Below are 17911 nucleotides of genomic sequence, written 5' to 3' on the forward strand. Positions count from 1 at the left end.
TTTATTACAATTCTGTTAAAACCCATCAGTTAAATTAGCATCACTACAATTATATTTGGGTATTGATGATAAAAGATTAGGAATGTTATTAAATCTTTTGTAACAGATGTTAAATTTCTGAGTAGAACATATATTTGGGTATTACGATGCGAGGAAATGAATATTTGGGAAAGAAGTAAAGGTATTACACAACAAATGAAACGATCGAGTAAAAGAGATCGTACTTTGATTCCATCATCTCGTATTGTTCAACGTGTCAAAGATCGTTTTATATTTGATACGATGCAACAATGGTTATGGAATTATAATAATTTTTCTGTATTTAGAGAAGCTAATTATTCTAGGTATTTTTCTTTGTTTAATTTGCAGTCAAGTTAAAGAGGTCATTTTAGTATATAGGTTACTTTAATGATCAGATGTTTTGCGTCTATATTGTATTAAATTAGATTTGTATTAAATTTCTTACAATACTAATAACTAGAGGTATAGCATCACTACGATTATCTGACAAAAACTAGAATTTCTAATATTAATGTTGACCCAAATTATAAATTTTTATATATATCAATGTTACTCAATTTTGATCGAGCCAACATAATTAAATTCCTATTTTAAAATATCGGGAATATTCTTTATAAATAAAGTTTATCATTTTAAAGAAAAAAAATCGTATTCTCCCAAAAATAATAAGCAACCCCTTATTATAGGCATGCTTATTTTTGGGTATAAATATATTGTTCGAAACTTACAGCTTTTTTTTATTAAGCTGCGTCAAATTTTCATAACATGATCATCTAATTTATTGTACAAAGGTTGAACAATGTGATCATAATCACCTTACACGAAACCTACTTAATTTTCCCAAAGACAAATCATGCCACCAAAAGTTGTTAAGCATAAAGTTAAACGAACTTCATATATTATTGAGTTTAAGAGAGAAGTTATCAATTACGCTTATAAACATGACTATAGTGTAGCGGCAAACCACTTTAATCTTAATATTAGTATGATCAGATGTTGGGTCCAAATGAACGTGAGCTGCTGGACAACCGAAACAAATGGCAAAAAAAACAAAATTGGTTCTGGTCTATATCCTGAAGGCTGAAGCTGAAAATGTATTGTATAGCTGGATTATTGAACAGTGAAAATAAGGACTGACCGTAATACAAGAAATGTGCGATATCTTTAATATGGATGAGACGCCTGTTTGGTAACTTTACGGTCAATCAAAAAGCGAGAATGGTACATATACGAGGAAAAAATATCAGTTTATGTGTGCTGCTGGTAAGTTCTTGAAATTACTTTGTCTCAGTTCAGAACTTTCTATAGATTTTAGTAGATTGCAAATTTTAAATTCAGATTAGATTTGGGATTGTATAAAAAGTAGCCCACTAAAACTTTAATTTATTTAATAAGATAACTTCAATAGAAATAAATTGACACACGCCGAAAAAGAGAAATTCCTATTTCTCGAGTTTAAGAAGCTGTTTATTAATGATGTATAAATTTAATAAATAAACTTTAAGAGTCTAGGTAATAATAAAGAATTTCTACATTTTACTTGGCTTAATCGCTCCAGTACCTACTTTTCATTACTATAAAATAAACAATCAATCTATTAGAGATTCGAAAAAGTAAAATGAATCAAAGCAAGAATAACAGAAACTGCCGAAGAACGTGAATTTACCCTATAAGAAATATGTATACGGAAAGGATACGTTTTGTATACATTTTATGTACGTTTCTATAGATTCCGTATACAAATTCCGTATATTTAATAATTGAACATTTTTTAAAAAAACTGATGTATACGAAATGTATACGGAAAAAATTAATCATACGGAATGTATACGGAATTTTTAAACTTAATATTTTTAGAAAATAATTTTACAAAAATCTCGTATCATAACATGAGATCACGTGATTGTTTATTGTTTTGTTATGATACGTTTTTTGTTTTTTATATATAAACCCTTACTTTGATGAGTTTGATCTTCCGATCTTCCTTTCTGTCTTTCCCTTCCTTCTCTTTTCTCTTGTCTTATTTTTGTTATTTTTTCTAAATTTTTCTTCTTTTTTCGTCACCCCCCCTTTTAAAAAAAAATTTTTTTTTTCGTACCTCACTTTAAAATTTTTTTTTTTCAAAATCACTCTCCTTTAAAAAAAAATTTTTTTTTTGATTTTATTCTTTTATTCCCACTCTTCTTTTTTTTAAAAAAATATTTTTTTTGATTTATTCTTTATTCCCCTTTCTTTTTTATTTATATTTATCTCTTTTTTTATTTCATAGGCCAGCAGATTTTTTTTTGTGAGAAGATTCAGTTTCTTTTTTCTTTTTTGTAGATCAGTTTGGGAGTCCTTTCCTTTTTGTAGGATTGTTTAGGATTTTTTTCTTTTTTTAGGTCAGTTCAAATTTTCTTTTTTTTTTTTTTTTGTAAGTTGGGTTCAGATTCTTTTCTTTTTGTAGGTTGTTTCAGTTTTGTTGCTTCAGAGTCTTCTTTTTTTGTAGGTCAGTTTTGGATTTATTTTGTTGTTTTGGTTTCTTTTTCATCAGATGCTTCATAATTCTTTTCATTTATGTAGGTCAGACATTCTGGAGTTCTCTTTCTTTTTTTGTAGGAATGCTGACCTTTGGTGACTTGGACGATTGCAGATACTATATGAAGGGGGGGTTTTGTTTCCAATTAAGTTAGAAGTTCTTATGTTTCTTTTTTTTGTTTTTTTAGGTTGTTTGACTCCAAATGAACCTGAACTTATAGATAATTTTGGTTGCAATAGGTGGTTTTAATAAGGAGGAATTTTCATAATGTATTTGTATTTTGTTTATTTTTTATTTTTTATTTAATTTAATAAAGTAAAATTAGATTTATGTAAATATAATTATAGTAAACTGTAATACAAATAGTAAATTCAGTGACCAAATCGTATAAATTTCGTGATAAAATCAGTGATCAAATCATGTAAATTCCATATGAATTCCGTGCAAATTCCGTATCCAAACCATATTTTTAGTGATACGGAATTGTGCATTTTTCCGTATCCTATTATGATACGTTATTTCTAAGGAAAAAAATCGTACAAAAACTTTATAAAAAACGTATCCAATTTTTTTATAGGGTTATGTTACTGTATCATCACGTGTGTCTTCCGGATAATAAACCCTTATATGTTATGCAACCAATTATTACAAAAAATAATAATAAAATAAAAATATCTAGAAATTTTATAAATAAAGGTATTTACTTTCTAACAAATTTACGACAATTTCACAACTATTCTAAAAATTGGGAATTTGACTTATCATAATTTACGCAAATTAAATTTATTGAATTCATGTCTAATTTTCTATTATACTTTTGTTTTTCTTTTTTATACAAATAATCGATTCTTTGTTAAAGTTCTAGTCTTTATACAGTATGTATAGGGTTCCGATAAATAATAATATTTTTTTCTTATGATGTGTATCATTAAACGCGTTACACAAAATTAATTGACGTAAGTTGTGCGACATATCGGAATTACCATTCCGAAAAATTATATAATTTGCCCAGTACGTAATTTGTCATACACTTATACATTTTTTTCTCTCCTTTGCTTACAATATGTCATGTTCAAAAATATTTTCAGGAGAATTACCTGAATTAACATATGAAATTATAAAATATTTTCAGAATGATTTTTCAACTTTACACTCATGTATTTTGGTTAATAGATTATGGTATCGTTTAGCGATTCCATTATTATGGGAAAACCCATTCTCAATTTCTACAGGAAATTGTAACTTTATTGAAATTTACTTATATAATTTAAATTTAAATGATGATCTAAAAACTGAATTAAATAAATACGATATTGATAAATTATTACCTTCTAATACACTTTTCAATTATCCTAGTTTTATAAAATATTTGAATACACAGGAATTTATTTCTTCTGTTGGGAGGTGGGCTAAAGCATATTTAAATTTAAGTAAAAAACTAGTTATATCATTATTTAAAATATTTATTGAAAATGACGTAAATTTACATACTCTTGAAATTGAGTTAACTCATCATGGTTATCTTTCTTATATTAATAATGAAATTATTGAGTTAATTTTACAAAATACGAACTTCATTCATAATATTAAATATTTAAAACTATATAATGGTAAAACTCCTGGTTTCTTATATTTCAACAATAATCCTAATGAGGACAAGTTAACTAAAGATCGCATATCACAAATAATTAATTTACATCGAAATCTTAAAAAAATTGTATTAGATCACACCAATTTTCCTTCATATCAACCATTATTGTTATCAAAAGGTTCTAATTGTTCAAATACTTTAAATACTATTACATTATATTCCATTAATTTTAAAAGCATAATTAATTTGGATAAGCTATTGGAACAATTAAATGTTTTGGAATCTGTTCATATTTTTCATTGTTATCCTATAAATACTGGTTTTATTCAACAAATTATTAATTTATCCAAACCATTTAAATTAAAATCTTTATTTATAAATGATAGATCACAAATTGATCAATCATTACAATTATTATTACAAAAATATGGTGCTTATTTAGAGAATCTTGGTTGCGGATTTAGATCTAATCATGATCCATTATCAAAAGAATTAATTGAATCAATTATAAAATATTGTAAAAATATCAAATTACTTGATTTACATGAATATAATAATCAAATTATTTATCCAGCATTAAATTTAATTGAAAATATTAAACAAAATCTTAATTATCTTACTATTAATATCTTTGAACCAGTAATATTAAGAAATATTATTGAATATATCAAATATAGTTCAATCATATTGCAAGATTTAGGACAAATTCTTCCTTCTAGATTAGAATATTTAAGTTTAACTCTTCACATTAAAGCAAGTAATTTTAAATTATTTTTAGAAAGTTCTAAAAATACTTTTATTAAGAAATTGTTAATCAACAATGAGGATGGTGATGATATTTTACCCTATGTAAAAAAATATATTATGAAAAAGAAAAGAGTCAAGTATTTGGCTATTAAGAATTCTTTTCATAAAAATGCATCATTTCATAATAAGGATTTGTTTTATTTGAAAGATGAAGTGGAGGAATTTGGGTCATATAACATCAAATTGCAAAATTATAATGATTCAATCATGGGAGTTTATAATTATATAAAAGAAACTTACTAGTAATTTGTAGTAATTTAAAAGTATTATATATGAACATTATTATAAATAAAATTGTTTTATAAATTTTCTTATTCTAAAAACATATGTTTATTTGTTATTTTTGTAGTTTATTGAGAAATTTTTATGATCTGAAAATTTAATATGAATAAAAGCAAACAATATAATGGGTCTGATCTAGAAAAATCAAGGTAAAAAAATTTTTTAGCTAAAATTTAAAAGTTATTGTATTTTAATCTAGTCATATCAAAAAATATAATGCAGTAAAAATTTCAATTTTGAAAAAAAAATCTCTAACCTTGATCTTAGATCAGACCCCATTATTATGCAAATTAAGACTAATAAATACATGTCTAATTATTATATTTAGTAATTCTTTATTAAAGAATAATATAAAATTCTTCATTTACTGGAAAAAATACGTTAAACCAGGCGATAGGTTTCAAAAATCATATTGATATGAAGTTAAACAAGAAGACTTAGCAATATATTTAGTTATCAGATTAATTAGTAGTAATGGATGTATAGATTCTAATATTTGGAAATGAGTCATGGAATTGAATAGTAGAAAATTCCACCGCACAATACTTATAACCATACTTTAGTACATAAAGTTTATAATTATTTATTATAAACTTTTTCCTATTATTTTTATCTTATACTCTTTTTATATCAAATAATGGTTTTTCTTATTTATATTCTCTAATGTCATCAAGTTATAGAATTATACAAATAAAAATTTTACATTGATTATAATAATTTTATTACTTTGGTTTCAAGTGAAAAATAGATAAAATTATTAAATTCTTTTGTAGATTTGAAAAAAGTTAAGAATACAGAAATTCTATCATCTAATAATTGTATATATGTTATAGAAACATTTCATACTAATAATAATTACAATGGAAAACTAACAGAGATATTTGTTCTAAAACTATTTGTTTCTCAACTAACAATATTTTAAAACAAGCAAATTGTGCCATTTCAGCGAATTTATTGTTATTTAAATCTGTATTCTATTATTCCAAATACAACCTATATAACAACAAAATATTTAAGCAATTCTGGCGGGTTTATTAAATATTTAATAGATTTAGGACATGGTTGGAAATTATGCTAATTAATTATTTAATGGAAAAGTCCTATTTAAGTATCCTTTCCGTTTTTTAAGATCTGATGTCCAAACCTGTTATACAATCACGGGACAAATAAGGCGCAATCCAAAAATTATTTATACGGGTGATCTAAACGTTACTGATCGATATGAATTTTTTTAAAAATAATAGATAATAGATGATTTTCATCAAAGTTCATAAAATGATTTTTGGTTTACCCTTTTTAACGACTCCCAATTTTTGTTCTGATAAAATTTGCTATTAGTAGACCTTTTTCTTTTAATGAATACCTTTTGAAAAACGTTGGTTTCCGCTTTTCATAAATATTAACTGAAAATTTGTAAAAATTGATCTCCAATTCCTTTTCTTATTATAGTAATACTCCGAACTTAGTTAACGGATGTTACATTTGTAACATTACACAAAATAATATTCTATTTATTTATATAAAACTAAATATAATACTGCGCCCCACAACTAATAGATTTACTAGGTAATTCTTTTAATACAAGACTACTAGTTGCGGTGTGTATAATTTTTTTTATGTTTTATATTATAGTTTGAAGATAAATAAATAATTTAAAATAAACAGATTTGTCATTTTTTTAACAAACATATTTTCATTTGAGATTTCCTTATATATATACCTGTATGTACAACCACGTACAAAAAAAAAAAAAATTTACGATGAAAAAATTTTTTATGTCGAAAGCTTAATTAACTCTACATAATAAAAAATTTTTTTTTTCAGCAAGAGGCTGAAAATTTACGTATATCCATGCAAATTTACGTATGTGTTTCAAAATAAAAAAAAACTCAATTAACTTTTCACAATAAAAAATTTTTTTTTTCTTCAAGAGGCTGAAAATTTACGTATATCCATGCATATTTACGCATGTGTTTCAAAATAAAAAAAACTCAATTAACTTTTCATAATAAAAAATATTTTTTTTTTTTCTGCAAGAGGCTGAAATTTTACGTACATATTTACGCATGTGTTTCAAAATAAAAAAACTCGATTAACTTTTCAATTTTTTTTTTCTGGAATTTTACGCACAGCCAACAGCCATGCATATTTACACACGTGTTTCAAATAATAAAAAGTATATAATCGCCAAATGGACGATATAAAAAAAAAATAATTTCTTTGGAAATAAATTTATATACTTATAAGTAATTACCAAATGAGTGAAGTAATCGAAATTGAAGTTGATAAAAATGACGTTGATGTAAATGATGTTGATAAAAATGATGTTGATAAAATATTTACCTTCGATGATGTCGATGATAAACCACATAACGGTAAACCTATTACTAGGATAGAAACATCACCAAATGAAAACTACCTTATTACTTATAGTGAAGAAGATCGTTCAATTGTTGGTTGGAATGTTGAAAATATAGATAAGGTTCAACTTAAATTTGATAAAACTATTAAAATTGGTTATGGAACCATAAGTTTATGTGTTTCTGATGACAAGAAACTATGTAGAATTTATGATTATGATAGTAAGTAATATTATGTAATTATAAACTTATGGTGATTGATACTTATTTAATATTTTTTTTTTGTAGAATATAAAATCGATGTAATCGATATGAATAATAAAGATAAAATTACATTAAGTTTTTATAGAAAAGTTAGATCAATGTATTGTACCTTTAATTTAAAAGGTGAATTTATTTTATATAGTTTAGTTTACGAACATAAAATTATTTGGATTTATTCCACACAAACTAAAAATAACAAATGGGAATGTAAGAGATTTTACGAGATACCTAAAGATTATGGATTAATAAGTATATCAAAATATGATAAAGTTTATCTGTTTTCAAATGATTACATTTGTGAATGGAATATTAATACTGAAAAAAGTGTAAAAATATTTGTTAATAATAAGGATAAGAATAAGGTAATGAATATTATAAAATTATTTCCAACCCAATTGATGTTAAATTATAATTAAATATATTAAATATTTTTTATTTTTTTTAGTTTGGAACAAAAAATATCGGGATATTCAATAATGATGAAAAGTTTATTTTTTTAAAAGTCAATGATAAAATAATCGTTTATTCAATCGAATTGGGAATTCCTATTGTTACTTTGGATATAAATGATGGTAACTAATTTAATAAATTTTATTTATACTTTAATTATTAATCATATTAAATCACTATTTATTATTTAGATATTCAATTTTATAATTTTATGAATCATACTGGTTTATTTCTTTTACCTTCTTTATTCTATAATACACCAGATAAAAAAATCAAATATTGCTGGAATAGTAAATACAAAAATAGGTTTAATAAAACTTTATTTGATGAACCAACTGATGAGCAAGCAATGTTTGTGTTTGGAATTCTAAATGAACGTGTTTGGAAATCTAAATTTTACGAAAATATGTCAAAAACTAAAGTTATTGAATGTGATGATGATGACAAGACAACTTACAAACTCTCAAATGTCCATCTATATATGGATACTGTATCTACATTATTTCAAAATGCCAAATGCACAAGTAAAAAAAAATTAATAACTGAATCAATTGAAAATTTGATTAAATGGGAAATATATGCCTATCATGATAAAATTAAACTAGAAGTTTTCAAAAAAATTAATACTAAATGGGAATTAATTAGCACGAGAATTGAGAATTATCCTTATAGACCTAAGTATAACAACAATCATGATTTAATTGTGAGCTCATTATTTAATAATGATATTGTTATATTGACAACATTTGGTATTCTTATTTATACTTTTTGTGAAAATAACAAATCTATTCCTTTAATCTATTTTTATTTTATGGATTTTGATTATTATAGATATTATATCGGTAGCAAAAACAAAACATATCTGAAAATGCTTCAACATAACGAAAGAATATTTTCAAAATCTACTTTCCCATTACCAAATTATGACAGTTTTAGATTAAATGGATGGGTTTCAGATTTAATAAATAATAAGTTAAGCCTTTTGAAATATGGAGTTGAATTATTAACATTTGTGATTAAAGAACATAAATTAGAATTAATTGATGATATTTATAAAAAATGTATGACTTATTTTAAAGAGGATCCAATGAATAATAAGCCATTTTTAAGCATTATCACTTCTGCAATGCCATTACTAGATGAATATTATCCAGAATATATTCTAAAATATTCATCAGAAACGAATATGATAATAGATTCTTCTTTTTATACTATAGAGCATAAAAATAAAAATTTACATCTTTATTATTCTTTTCACCCCCCTCAAATAGCTAATTTATCAAAATCACTTTTATGGACAAAATACTATTATAAAATTTATTGCACACTTGGTTATCTAAATTTATTAACACATAGGTATACAATATTGATTTTGTACATTATATATAATATTATTCAAGTTTTAATAATAATTTTAGCTTTACCCCTTTATTTGGCTACATTTTATATTTTATCAAAATACAATTTTATTAATGGTATTTATACTTCAGATGCATTTTCTTCGGCTGCTGTTGCAATTTTTGAATATTTTCAAGAAAAAATAACAACAACAACACCAACAATTACTTTCATGATTCCTTATATTAATTTTGTTAATTATCCAAAAGATTATAATTGGTTCTTAGAATTAATTAGACCTCAATCTAGTCCATTTACTAAATCAATAAATAGAAATATCTATAAAACATGGAATGGTGAAGCATTACTTAATTTTAAATGGAATGCTTATGGAAAATATTATTACGCAATGATTTGGATTTTATTTATGGCTTTACTTGGATGCTTTACTGCTGCTGCAACAATACCTCAGCAATATATCAATGAAGAAGTTAGACAACAACTTTTTATTGCTTCGATTATACTTGGATTTATTCATCTGATTTTTGAATTTCGTCAATTTGTTTATAATATTACTAAGTGGTTCTATAATTTTTGGAATATTTTTGGTAAATATAAATGTTTAATTTATTAAATTTACAATATTTTAAGAAAATGAAATTAATTATATAACATTTTAATATTTCAGATATAATTGCTTATGTACTTTCAATTTACACTTCTATTTATTGGCTTCAAACAAATGATAAGAACAATAATTATCTAATTCAATTGCTTTCTTTTTCATGCTTATTTTTGGATATAAAGTTTTTGTTATTTTTTAGGGCATTTAATATTTTGGTGTATATTTTGCAATTATTATTAGTGTTGGGAAAAAGATTTTTTCTTTTTTAGTAGTCATATTCATTATTGTAATAAGTTTTGCACATGCATTTTTTATTTTATTATCACCAAAATCTGAATTTTCACTTAAACAATATACAAATAATGATGATCCGAATAATCCTTGGAATTTAGCTCCTAGTTATAGTCAAGTAACTGATAATGATGGAAATATAAACTCCAATCCATTTACTATAATTCAAACACCTGATAAAAATACAAACATGTTTATAGATATTAGAACTTCTCTTTTTGCTATATATTTATTTTTAGCAGGTACAGTATATTTAAATCTTTCATAATTATATATATAAGTATTTTCTAATATTTTTAAGCAATTCTTCTTTCTTATCAATAGGTGATTCAAGTGCATTATCCAATTGGTCATATGCAGATAATCCATCAATTGCAATATTGATTGTTTTATTTTCCCTCTTGGTTGTTGTATATCTTATGAACTTGTTAATTGGATTGCTCAACAATGCAATTGAAGAAGATAATAATAGAGTCTCATATTTGATACAGAAGGCAGAAGTAAATAATATTAATATTAATCATTCTATTCTCTATAAATGTACTAATATTTCTCAAATTTTATTTTTAAAGATTTTGGCTGAGATTGAGTTATTTTACCTATTACCACATCAGAGACGTTGGCAAGAATGGTTTCCTGAAGTAATGTATGTAATTTTACTTTTTTTTTTAAAAAAAATATAATGTCATAATTTTATTAATTCAAATTTATTTTCAAGACATTATTATGCTGATGCTGATAAGACTCGAATAGAAATTGAAAGATTGATTAAAGAGGGTGAATGGGATAATAGGGAATTCATAAAGATGCAAGAAAAATTATTAGAAGAACTTCAAATTAAACATAATCCTATTGACAATAAGGTAATATTGGAGAAATTATCAGCATTAGAGAAACTAGAAAAATTAGAAAAAATAGATGAGAAATTAGAGAAATTAGATAAGTTGGAAAAATTAGAAAAATCTTATTGTGAGAATTTAGATAAGTTGAAAAAATTAGACGAGATAGAAAAATTATTGAAAGAAATACAAGCTAAATAATTTTTAATATTTATATGTTAGTTTTATAATTTGATCACTGGAATTATGAATTATGTATTATTAAATAGTCCAGTTTGTAATCAATTAATATATATTAAATAAATTTATTTAAATTTTCTAAGTTATTAATTTGATTTTTTTTTTTAAAGAAAAAGATTGATTATATTGATAATTTTTCATTAAATAATGTATTATTTATGTAATTAATCTTACTAATATGATATGAAAATAAATAAAAAAATGATATGGAAAGTGAAAACTCATTCAGTTAATGTTTTTTTTTCAAATTATTTAAAAAATATTGAATAATATTTATTTTACTACAGTACACCTGCTTAAATATATATCTTTCTAAAGAAGCTATCAAAAAAAAATGGTTATCAAATGTCAATAAAATAATAATAATATTAAATTTACTTATAAGACAAATTTTATTACAGAATATCCGTATTGATTGTTTGATAATATTAAATATGTTGAATTTTGTTAGAAATAATTTATTACTTTAATTTAGTTAGTAAAACCTGTGGTTTTACAGTTGAAAAAATTTTTAGACTTTCAAATATTGTCATTACATGAGGGACTTTGTTTCCACTTGCTTTTTTATATTAAATAAATAGAATATGGTATCAATAATTTTTTTTTTTATTTGATAATTTAATATTAAATTTATGCCTTATAAAAAGTGTTCATAGTAAATTTATACCAAATCCATATATAATTGGCTCTAGATTGGCTTAAATTTGGATTATTTTTTGCATAAATTTGAGCTAATTTCGAACCAATGATATAAATTTGGCATAAAACTTTTTGTAGGAATGTGAAAATAAAATTCAATAATTTTTTCAGTCAATTACAAACAATTAAACTTCTTGTTAAGCTGAATTACCAGAACTAAGAAATGTTCTTGTGCCTATTACTAAGGTATTCAGTTCGATTCTGAGTGTAAGTAAAAAAAATAAATAAATAAAATGTAATTAATAGTGAGGTACTCTTAGTGTAAGTAAAAAAAATAATAAAATGTATTCAATTCGACTCTTAGTGCAAGTAAAAAATAATAATGTATAAAAATACCAGAAAAATATACGAGTAAAGAAAAGGTAGGAAAAAAATAAAGTGAAAAATTTTATTAATTTTACTATTAACTACATTATTTTTTACTATTAAAAAAACTATGTTGTGTTTAGAAAACACTATTTTATACTATTGAAAATTCCTCTAAATTTTTCACACTCGTATATCGTCACGAGTGTGTAGTTTTTTCACGTGTATTATTTTGTAGATCTACGTTTATTTTATCCTTCTGATGATTATGTTGCTCTAAGACTGACTAATTAAATAGTAAAATAAAGTTAAATGAAAAATTAATTTTTTTTTTTTACAATATTACAGCCAGTAATTAATACTTACCTTTTAATAGTCACCTTCATAAATTCGTGCATATTTTTGAGTCCTGAATATCCAACTTGTTGAATTTCTATTTTGGTGCTTAGGTTGCGATTTGTGAATGCCTTCAGGTAAATTTGCTTTTGTTCATAATTTTTCCATCATTGCTTTATGCGATGGAATATGTAATGATATTTGTGACCTTTTCCATCGATATGCTTGTCATATTAAAATTTAGTAATTTCTTCGATAATTCATTTCCACATACTTAACAATTAGAGTAAATTTAGAGTAAATTAAGAATTCACTCAGCCTTAAAAAAAGGTATCAAAATAAAAAAAAGTTATGTATAAAGTAGTTACAAGTAATCTGAAATACCTAAGACAGCTTTCCTAACTTTTAGCTTAACCACCATATCCATAAAAGATTCCAAATACGATCCGCAACATGTCTCTTTAAAACACAAGACATAATGAGCAAATGTAAAGACGTTGAACTAAAGTTGCAAAAAAAATTTGGTTGCTTTATCATTGCATCATGTAATATAAAATCGTATGATTTTATCGCTAAAGTTGTAGCATTTTTATCTTCTGTGGATAATTAAATAATTATTGTTATGACAGGGACTGCCAATATTCATTAATGTCTGTTTCACTAAATTATTTATCACTTAAAGAAAAGAAATTTATCAATATAACAATTATTGAAGGTGCTCCGGATTTATATCTAAAAATCCTCATGAGAGAGTTAAGGTTAATTATTCCATTAGCCAGAAACCTGAAAAATAAAAAAAAATGCGTTAGTGGCGTTCCATAACGCATCATATTATCCATACATTACACTACTTACCGAAGAAAAGACGAAGAACTAAAAGATAAAAAAAAATTGCGTTAGTGTCGTTCCGTAATGCAATTTCATATCCATACATTACACTACTTACCGTATAACTCCAAGGAAAGGCCAAAAAACTAGAAAATAAAAAAAAATGTGTTGGTATTATTCCGTAATGCAATCATAACCATATATAAAACTACTTACCACATAACTCTAAGGAAAGGCTGTTCTTGCTTCATTTTGACATCTAGAATAATGTCCCTAAAGAAAAAAAGAAAGGAAACGTTAGTAACGTTCCCAAATCTAAAAAAAAAGTACCCTTCCCTTATCTTAGATTTCCGTCATCTTTTTAAATAATAATAATGAATAAATTATTATTTAAAAAAAGATCAGTAAAAAAAAAATATTTATACAAAAAGTTGATTATAAATCAACCAATCAAGATCGGTAAATCAGAATATTGGGAAGTCATGTGATTAATTTTTATTTTGCTACTTTGTAGGCGAAGCTATTTCGAGCTGGCTTGTCAAGCATCAAGCAAATTTAAGTATGGCTCAGCTTGCAAGCCAGCTCAGCTCATGCGGAATAGTATATAAAATTTGCTTAATTTACTATGCTATTTAGGATTCTATCATAGTTTTTTTAATTTTATCTTAATCTTATTAATGTAATTTAATATTTATTTATTTTTATTAGTATATGATTTAGCTTTTTTTTTAATTTTTTTTTTAATTTTTATTTTATTTTATTGTACTGTATTTCTTTATTTAATTAATATAATTAATATTCTTTTTGATCTATATTAGCATGCTTTTTTAATTTATTTGGTTTTATCTTTATAATTATTTTCTTAAATTTATTATTAGTTTTCAGTCTTGGTATTTCTTTAAATTTCATTTTTATTTAATATTTAATTTAATTCTTTGTAAAATTTAATAAACAATAAATTTTAATCAATTTTTTATAAAAAAAAAAGATCTCTAATGAAATTCTTTATTAAAAAAAAAATTTCAAGCCAAAATTCTCGATACCCTTATTAAAAAAACTATTTTCAATAAAATTTTCTATCAAGATTTTTAGACAAAATTCTCCATCAAAAAAATAAAAAAAATTTTCAACAAACAATTCTCTAATGAAATTCTCAATCAAAAAAATATCCCTAATTAAAGAATAATTTCTAACGAAAATCAAAAAACACATTTTCCCTATTAAAAAAATTCAAAGATTCTTACCACCTAATAAAAAAATTCTCAAAAGAATTTCTATATCAAAAAAAAACTCTCCTATTAAAAAAATTCTTCAAAGAATTTTCTACAAAAAAAAAAATCTCCTGTTAAAAAAAATTGTTCCAACAAATTAAGTATATGTCAAAGAAAAAAGATCTTATTAAAAAAAAATTCTCCAATGAAATTTCTATCAAATAAAAGTTTTTAACGATCAAAAAAAAAATTCAGAAATGTCTTCCTTATTAATGAAAAAAATTCTCTAACGAAATTTTTTATCAAAAAAAAAATCTTTTTATTAAAAAAATTCCCAGCCTTTGCCTATATTAAAAATAAAAATTCTCTACAAAAATTGTTTTATAAAAAAAAAGCCAATAAAAAAAAAATTTAAAACTACGCTAAACTTAAAAACATGTGATCGGATTAAATCAAACACAGTTGGACAAAAACATCAAGCACAGACGGACAAAAATATCAAGCACAGATGGATAAAACATCAAGCACGTACAAATAAATATCAAGCACGGACAGATGAACATCAAGCATGGTGTAACATTTTGACCCGCTGATAGTTTAGTCCAACTCGGCTTGCCATAAACGACTAGTTAATTAAACATGTTACACACAATAATTGTGCGACAATATCATTCCGAAAATTAATATAATTTATCCGGTCGTGAAATGACTGCACAGATACCTTTCTTTTTCTCTTCGCCTCTTCGCTTACAATGTCATGTTCAAAAATATTTTCGGGAACCTTACCTGAATTAACAGAGAATATTATAAAGTACTTTCAGGATGATTATTCAACCTTATATTCATGTGTTTTAGTTAACAGATTTTGGTGTCGTATATCGATTCCATTATTGTGGAAAAATCCATTTTCAATTTCTACTGGAAATTATAACTTTATTGGAATTTACCTACATAATTTAAATGTTGAATTGAAAACAAAATTAAATGAATATAAAATTAATGAAAATTTATTACTTTCAAATACACTTTTCAATTATCCTAGTTTTTTAAAATATTTGAATTTATCGAAGATTGTTACTTCTGTTGAAAAGTGGTTTTATACTACTAGAATTAAAAATTTGGATATTAAAAAATTAATTATTATGTCATTATTAAAAATATTTATTAAAAATGAAGTAAATTTACATACCCTTGAAATTGAAATAAATCTTTATATCGAATATTTTGATGATATTCTTGAATTAATTTTACAAAATCCAAATTTCATTCTCAATGCTAAAAATTTAAAACTTTTTATTTTAAAATCTAAATTATTTAATAATAATAGTAATAGTACACTGATTAACAATCGTGTATTACAAGTAATTAATTTACATCAAAATCTTAAAAATATTATATTAACTTATAATAACGATAAGGAATTTCTTTTTTATCAATCATTATTATTATCAAAAGATTATAATTGTTCAAATACTTTAAATACTATCACATTATATCGAATTAATTTTAAAGATATGATCAATTTAAATAAAATGTTTGAACAATTAAACGTTTTAGAATCTGTTCATATTATTTTTTGTTATTCCTTAAATACTAGTTTTATTCAACAAATTCTTAATTTAACCAAACCATTTAAATTAAGATCCTTATTCCTAAATGGAAGATCAGGAATTAAGGAATCATCATTATTATTATTATTACAAAAATCTGGTTGTTATTTAAAGAATTTCAGGTACTCTACAATGTATGACGAGAGCGATCGTGTACGACAAATGTTTGGATCAGTTATAAATTATTGTAAAAATATCAAATATCTTGATATTGATGATATTATTTATCCAGTAGTAATCGATTTGATTGAAAATATAAAACAAAATCTTAATTATCTTTTTATTAGTAGTGAAATAATTAGATTTAGAGGTAGTCCAATTATATTACGAAATTTAGGACAAATCCTTCCTTCTAGATTAGAATATTTAGATTTGACTCTATGCATTGATGTAAGTGATTTTGAAGTATTCCTAAAAAATTCCCAAGGTATTTTTATTAAGAAATTGTTAATTAAAAATTTAGATGAGAATAATTATGATAATATTTTACCTTATATAAAAAAATATATAATGAAGGAGAAAAGAGTCGGGTATTTGAATTTTAGGAATCATAATAAAGAATTGTTTGATTTTAGTGATGAAGTGAAGGAATTTAAGTTATATAATATTAGAGTTCGAAAATACGAGGATTTATACTTTAACATTTATCAATTTATGCAGAAACTTTATTAACATGTATTAATTATTTGACTATTATATAAATTACATATAAAGATATATAATATAAGTCAAATATAAGTACTAAAACTACTATTATATCTAATAAATAATAAATACAATATATAAAATAGTAAAATACAATAAAAATATCTCTTCTATATCTCCAAAATATAAAGACTGAATATCTCATTTTAATGAATGTTTAAAAGCTGAAATAGATGCAAATGTTTGGAAGAAATCACAAAAATATGTTTATAATAAAGTAGGATTTGAAAAGACAATTATTCGAAATCAGAAAAAGTTAATGTTTCAGAACTAGAAATTGCTCTAAAAGATGTTTTTATAATGCTTGAGGTTTATGAACTTTTTGATGATGATGAAATACAAAAGTAACAATGAATTCCATGGTGATAGATAAACTCAAAGGTACAAAAGAACTAAATACATCATTTCCTAAGAACACGGGATGCATTAAATAAACATTTCAGAGCTCTTGATATCTTTAAATCAGAAAATAATTAAGGTGTATATATAGAATAATAAGATTATTATCTAGCTAGTTTATTTGTCTATCTATTCTTTCTAACCTTACACAATATTCTGCTACAAGTAAAAGCAAATTTGTATTTTTTTTA

General features: G+C 23.6%; 6 protein-coding genes across 6 annotated transcripts; all 6 read left to right on the forward strand.

The window, feature by feature from the left end:
• Positions 1-156: 156 nt before the first annotated feature.
• On the forward strand, positions 157-378 carry OCT59_018985 (uncharacterized protein; the record flags this gene model as incomplete). The annotated part of the gene is made up of 1 exon (XM_066135737.1): positions 157-378. The coding sequence occupies one exon, from the start codon at positions 157-159 to the stop codon at positions 376-378; it is 222 nt and encodes a 73-aa protein (XP_066005000.1).
• Positions 379-874: 496 nt separating this feature from the next.
• On the forward strand, positions 875-1105 carry OCT59_018986 (uncharacterized protein; the record flags this gene model as incomplete). Its single annotated transcript, XM_066135738.1, has 1 exon — positions 875-1105. The coding sequence occupies one exon, from the start codon at positions 875-877 to the stop codon at positions 1103-1105; it is 231 nt and encodes a 76-aa protein (XP_066005001.1).
• A 2463-nt stretch (positions 1106-3568) lies between these two features.
• On the forward strand, positions 3569-5180 carry OCT59_018987 (uncharacterized protein; the record flags this gene model as incomplete). The annotated part of the gene is made up of 1 exon (XM_025325544.2): positions 3569-5180. Exon 1 carries the CDS (start codon positions 3603-3605, stop codon positions 5178-5180), a length of 1578 nt encoding a protein of 525 aa, XP_025180835.1. The 5' UTR covers positions 3569-3602.
• A 2296-nt stretch (positions 5181-7476) lies between these two features.
• Positions 7477-9766, forward strand: OCT59_018988 (uncharacterized protein; the record flags this gene model as incomplete). The annotated part of the gene is made up of 5 exons (XM_025316324.2): positions 7477-7801; positions 7868-8205; positions 8289-8415; positions 8485-9649; positions 9712-9766. 5 exons carry the CDS (start codon positions 7477-7479, stop codon positions 9764-9766), a joined length of 2010 nt encoding a protein of 669 aa, XP_025180834.2.
• A 1200-nt stretch (positions 9767-10966) lies between these two features.
• OCT59_018989 (uncharacterized protein) lies at positions 10967-11587 on the forward strand (the record flags this gene model as incomplete). The annotated part of the gene is made up of 3 exons (XM_025316323.2): positions 10967-11047; positions 11120-11193; positions 11266-11587. The coding sequence occupies 3 exons, from the start codon at positions 10967-10969 to the stop codon at positions 11585-11587; spliced, it is 477 nt and encodes a 158-aa protein (XP_025180833.2).
• Positions 11588-15758: 4171 nt separating this feature from the next.
• Positions 15759-17288, forward strand: OCT59_018990 (uncharacterized protein; the record flags this gene model as incomplete). The annotated part of the gene is made up of 1 exon (XM_025325543.1): positions 15759-17288. One exon carries the CDS (start codon positions 15759-15761, stop codon positions 17286-17288), a length of 1530 nt encoding a protein of 509 aa, XP_025180832.1.
• Positions 17289-17911: the final 623 nt, after the last annotated feature.

Source organism: Rhizophagus irregularis, chromosome 28 (genome assembly GCF_026210795.1).
Source record: "Rhizophagus irregularis chromosome 28, complete sequence".
Lineage (NCBI taxonomy): Eukaryota > Fungi > Glomeromycota > Glomeromycetes > Glomerales > Glomeraceae > Rhizophagus > Rhizophagus irregularis.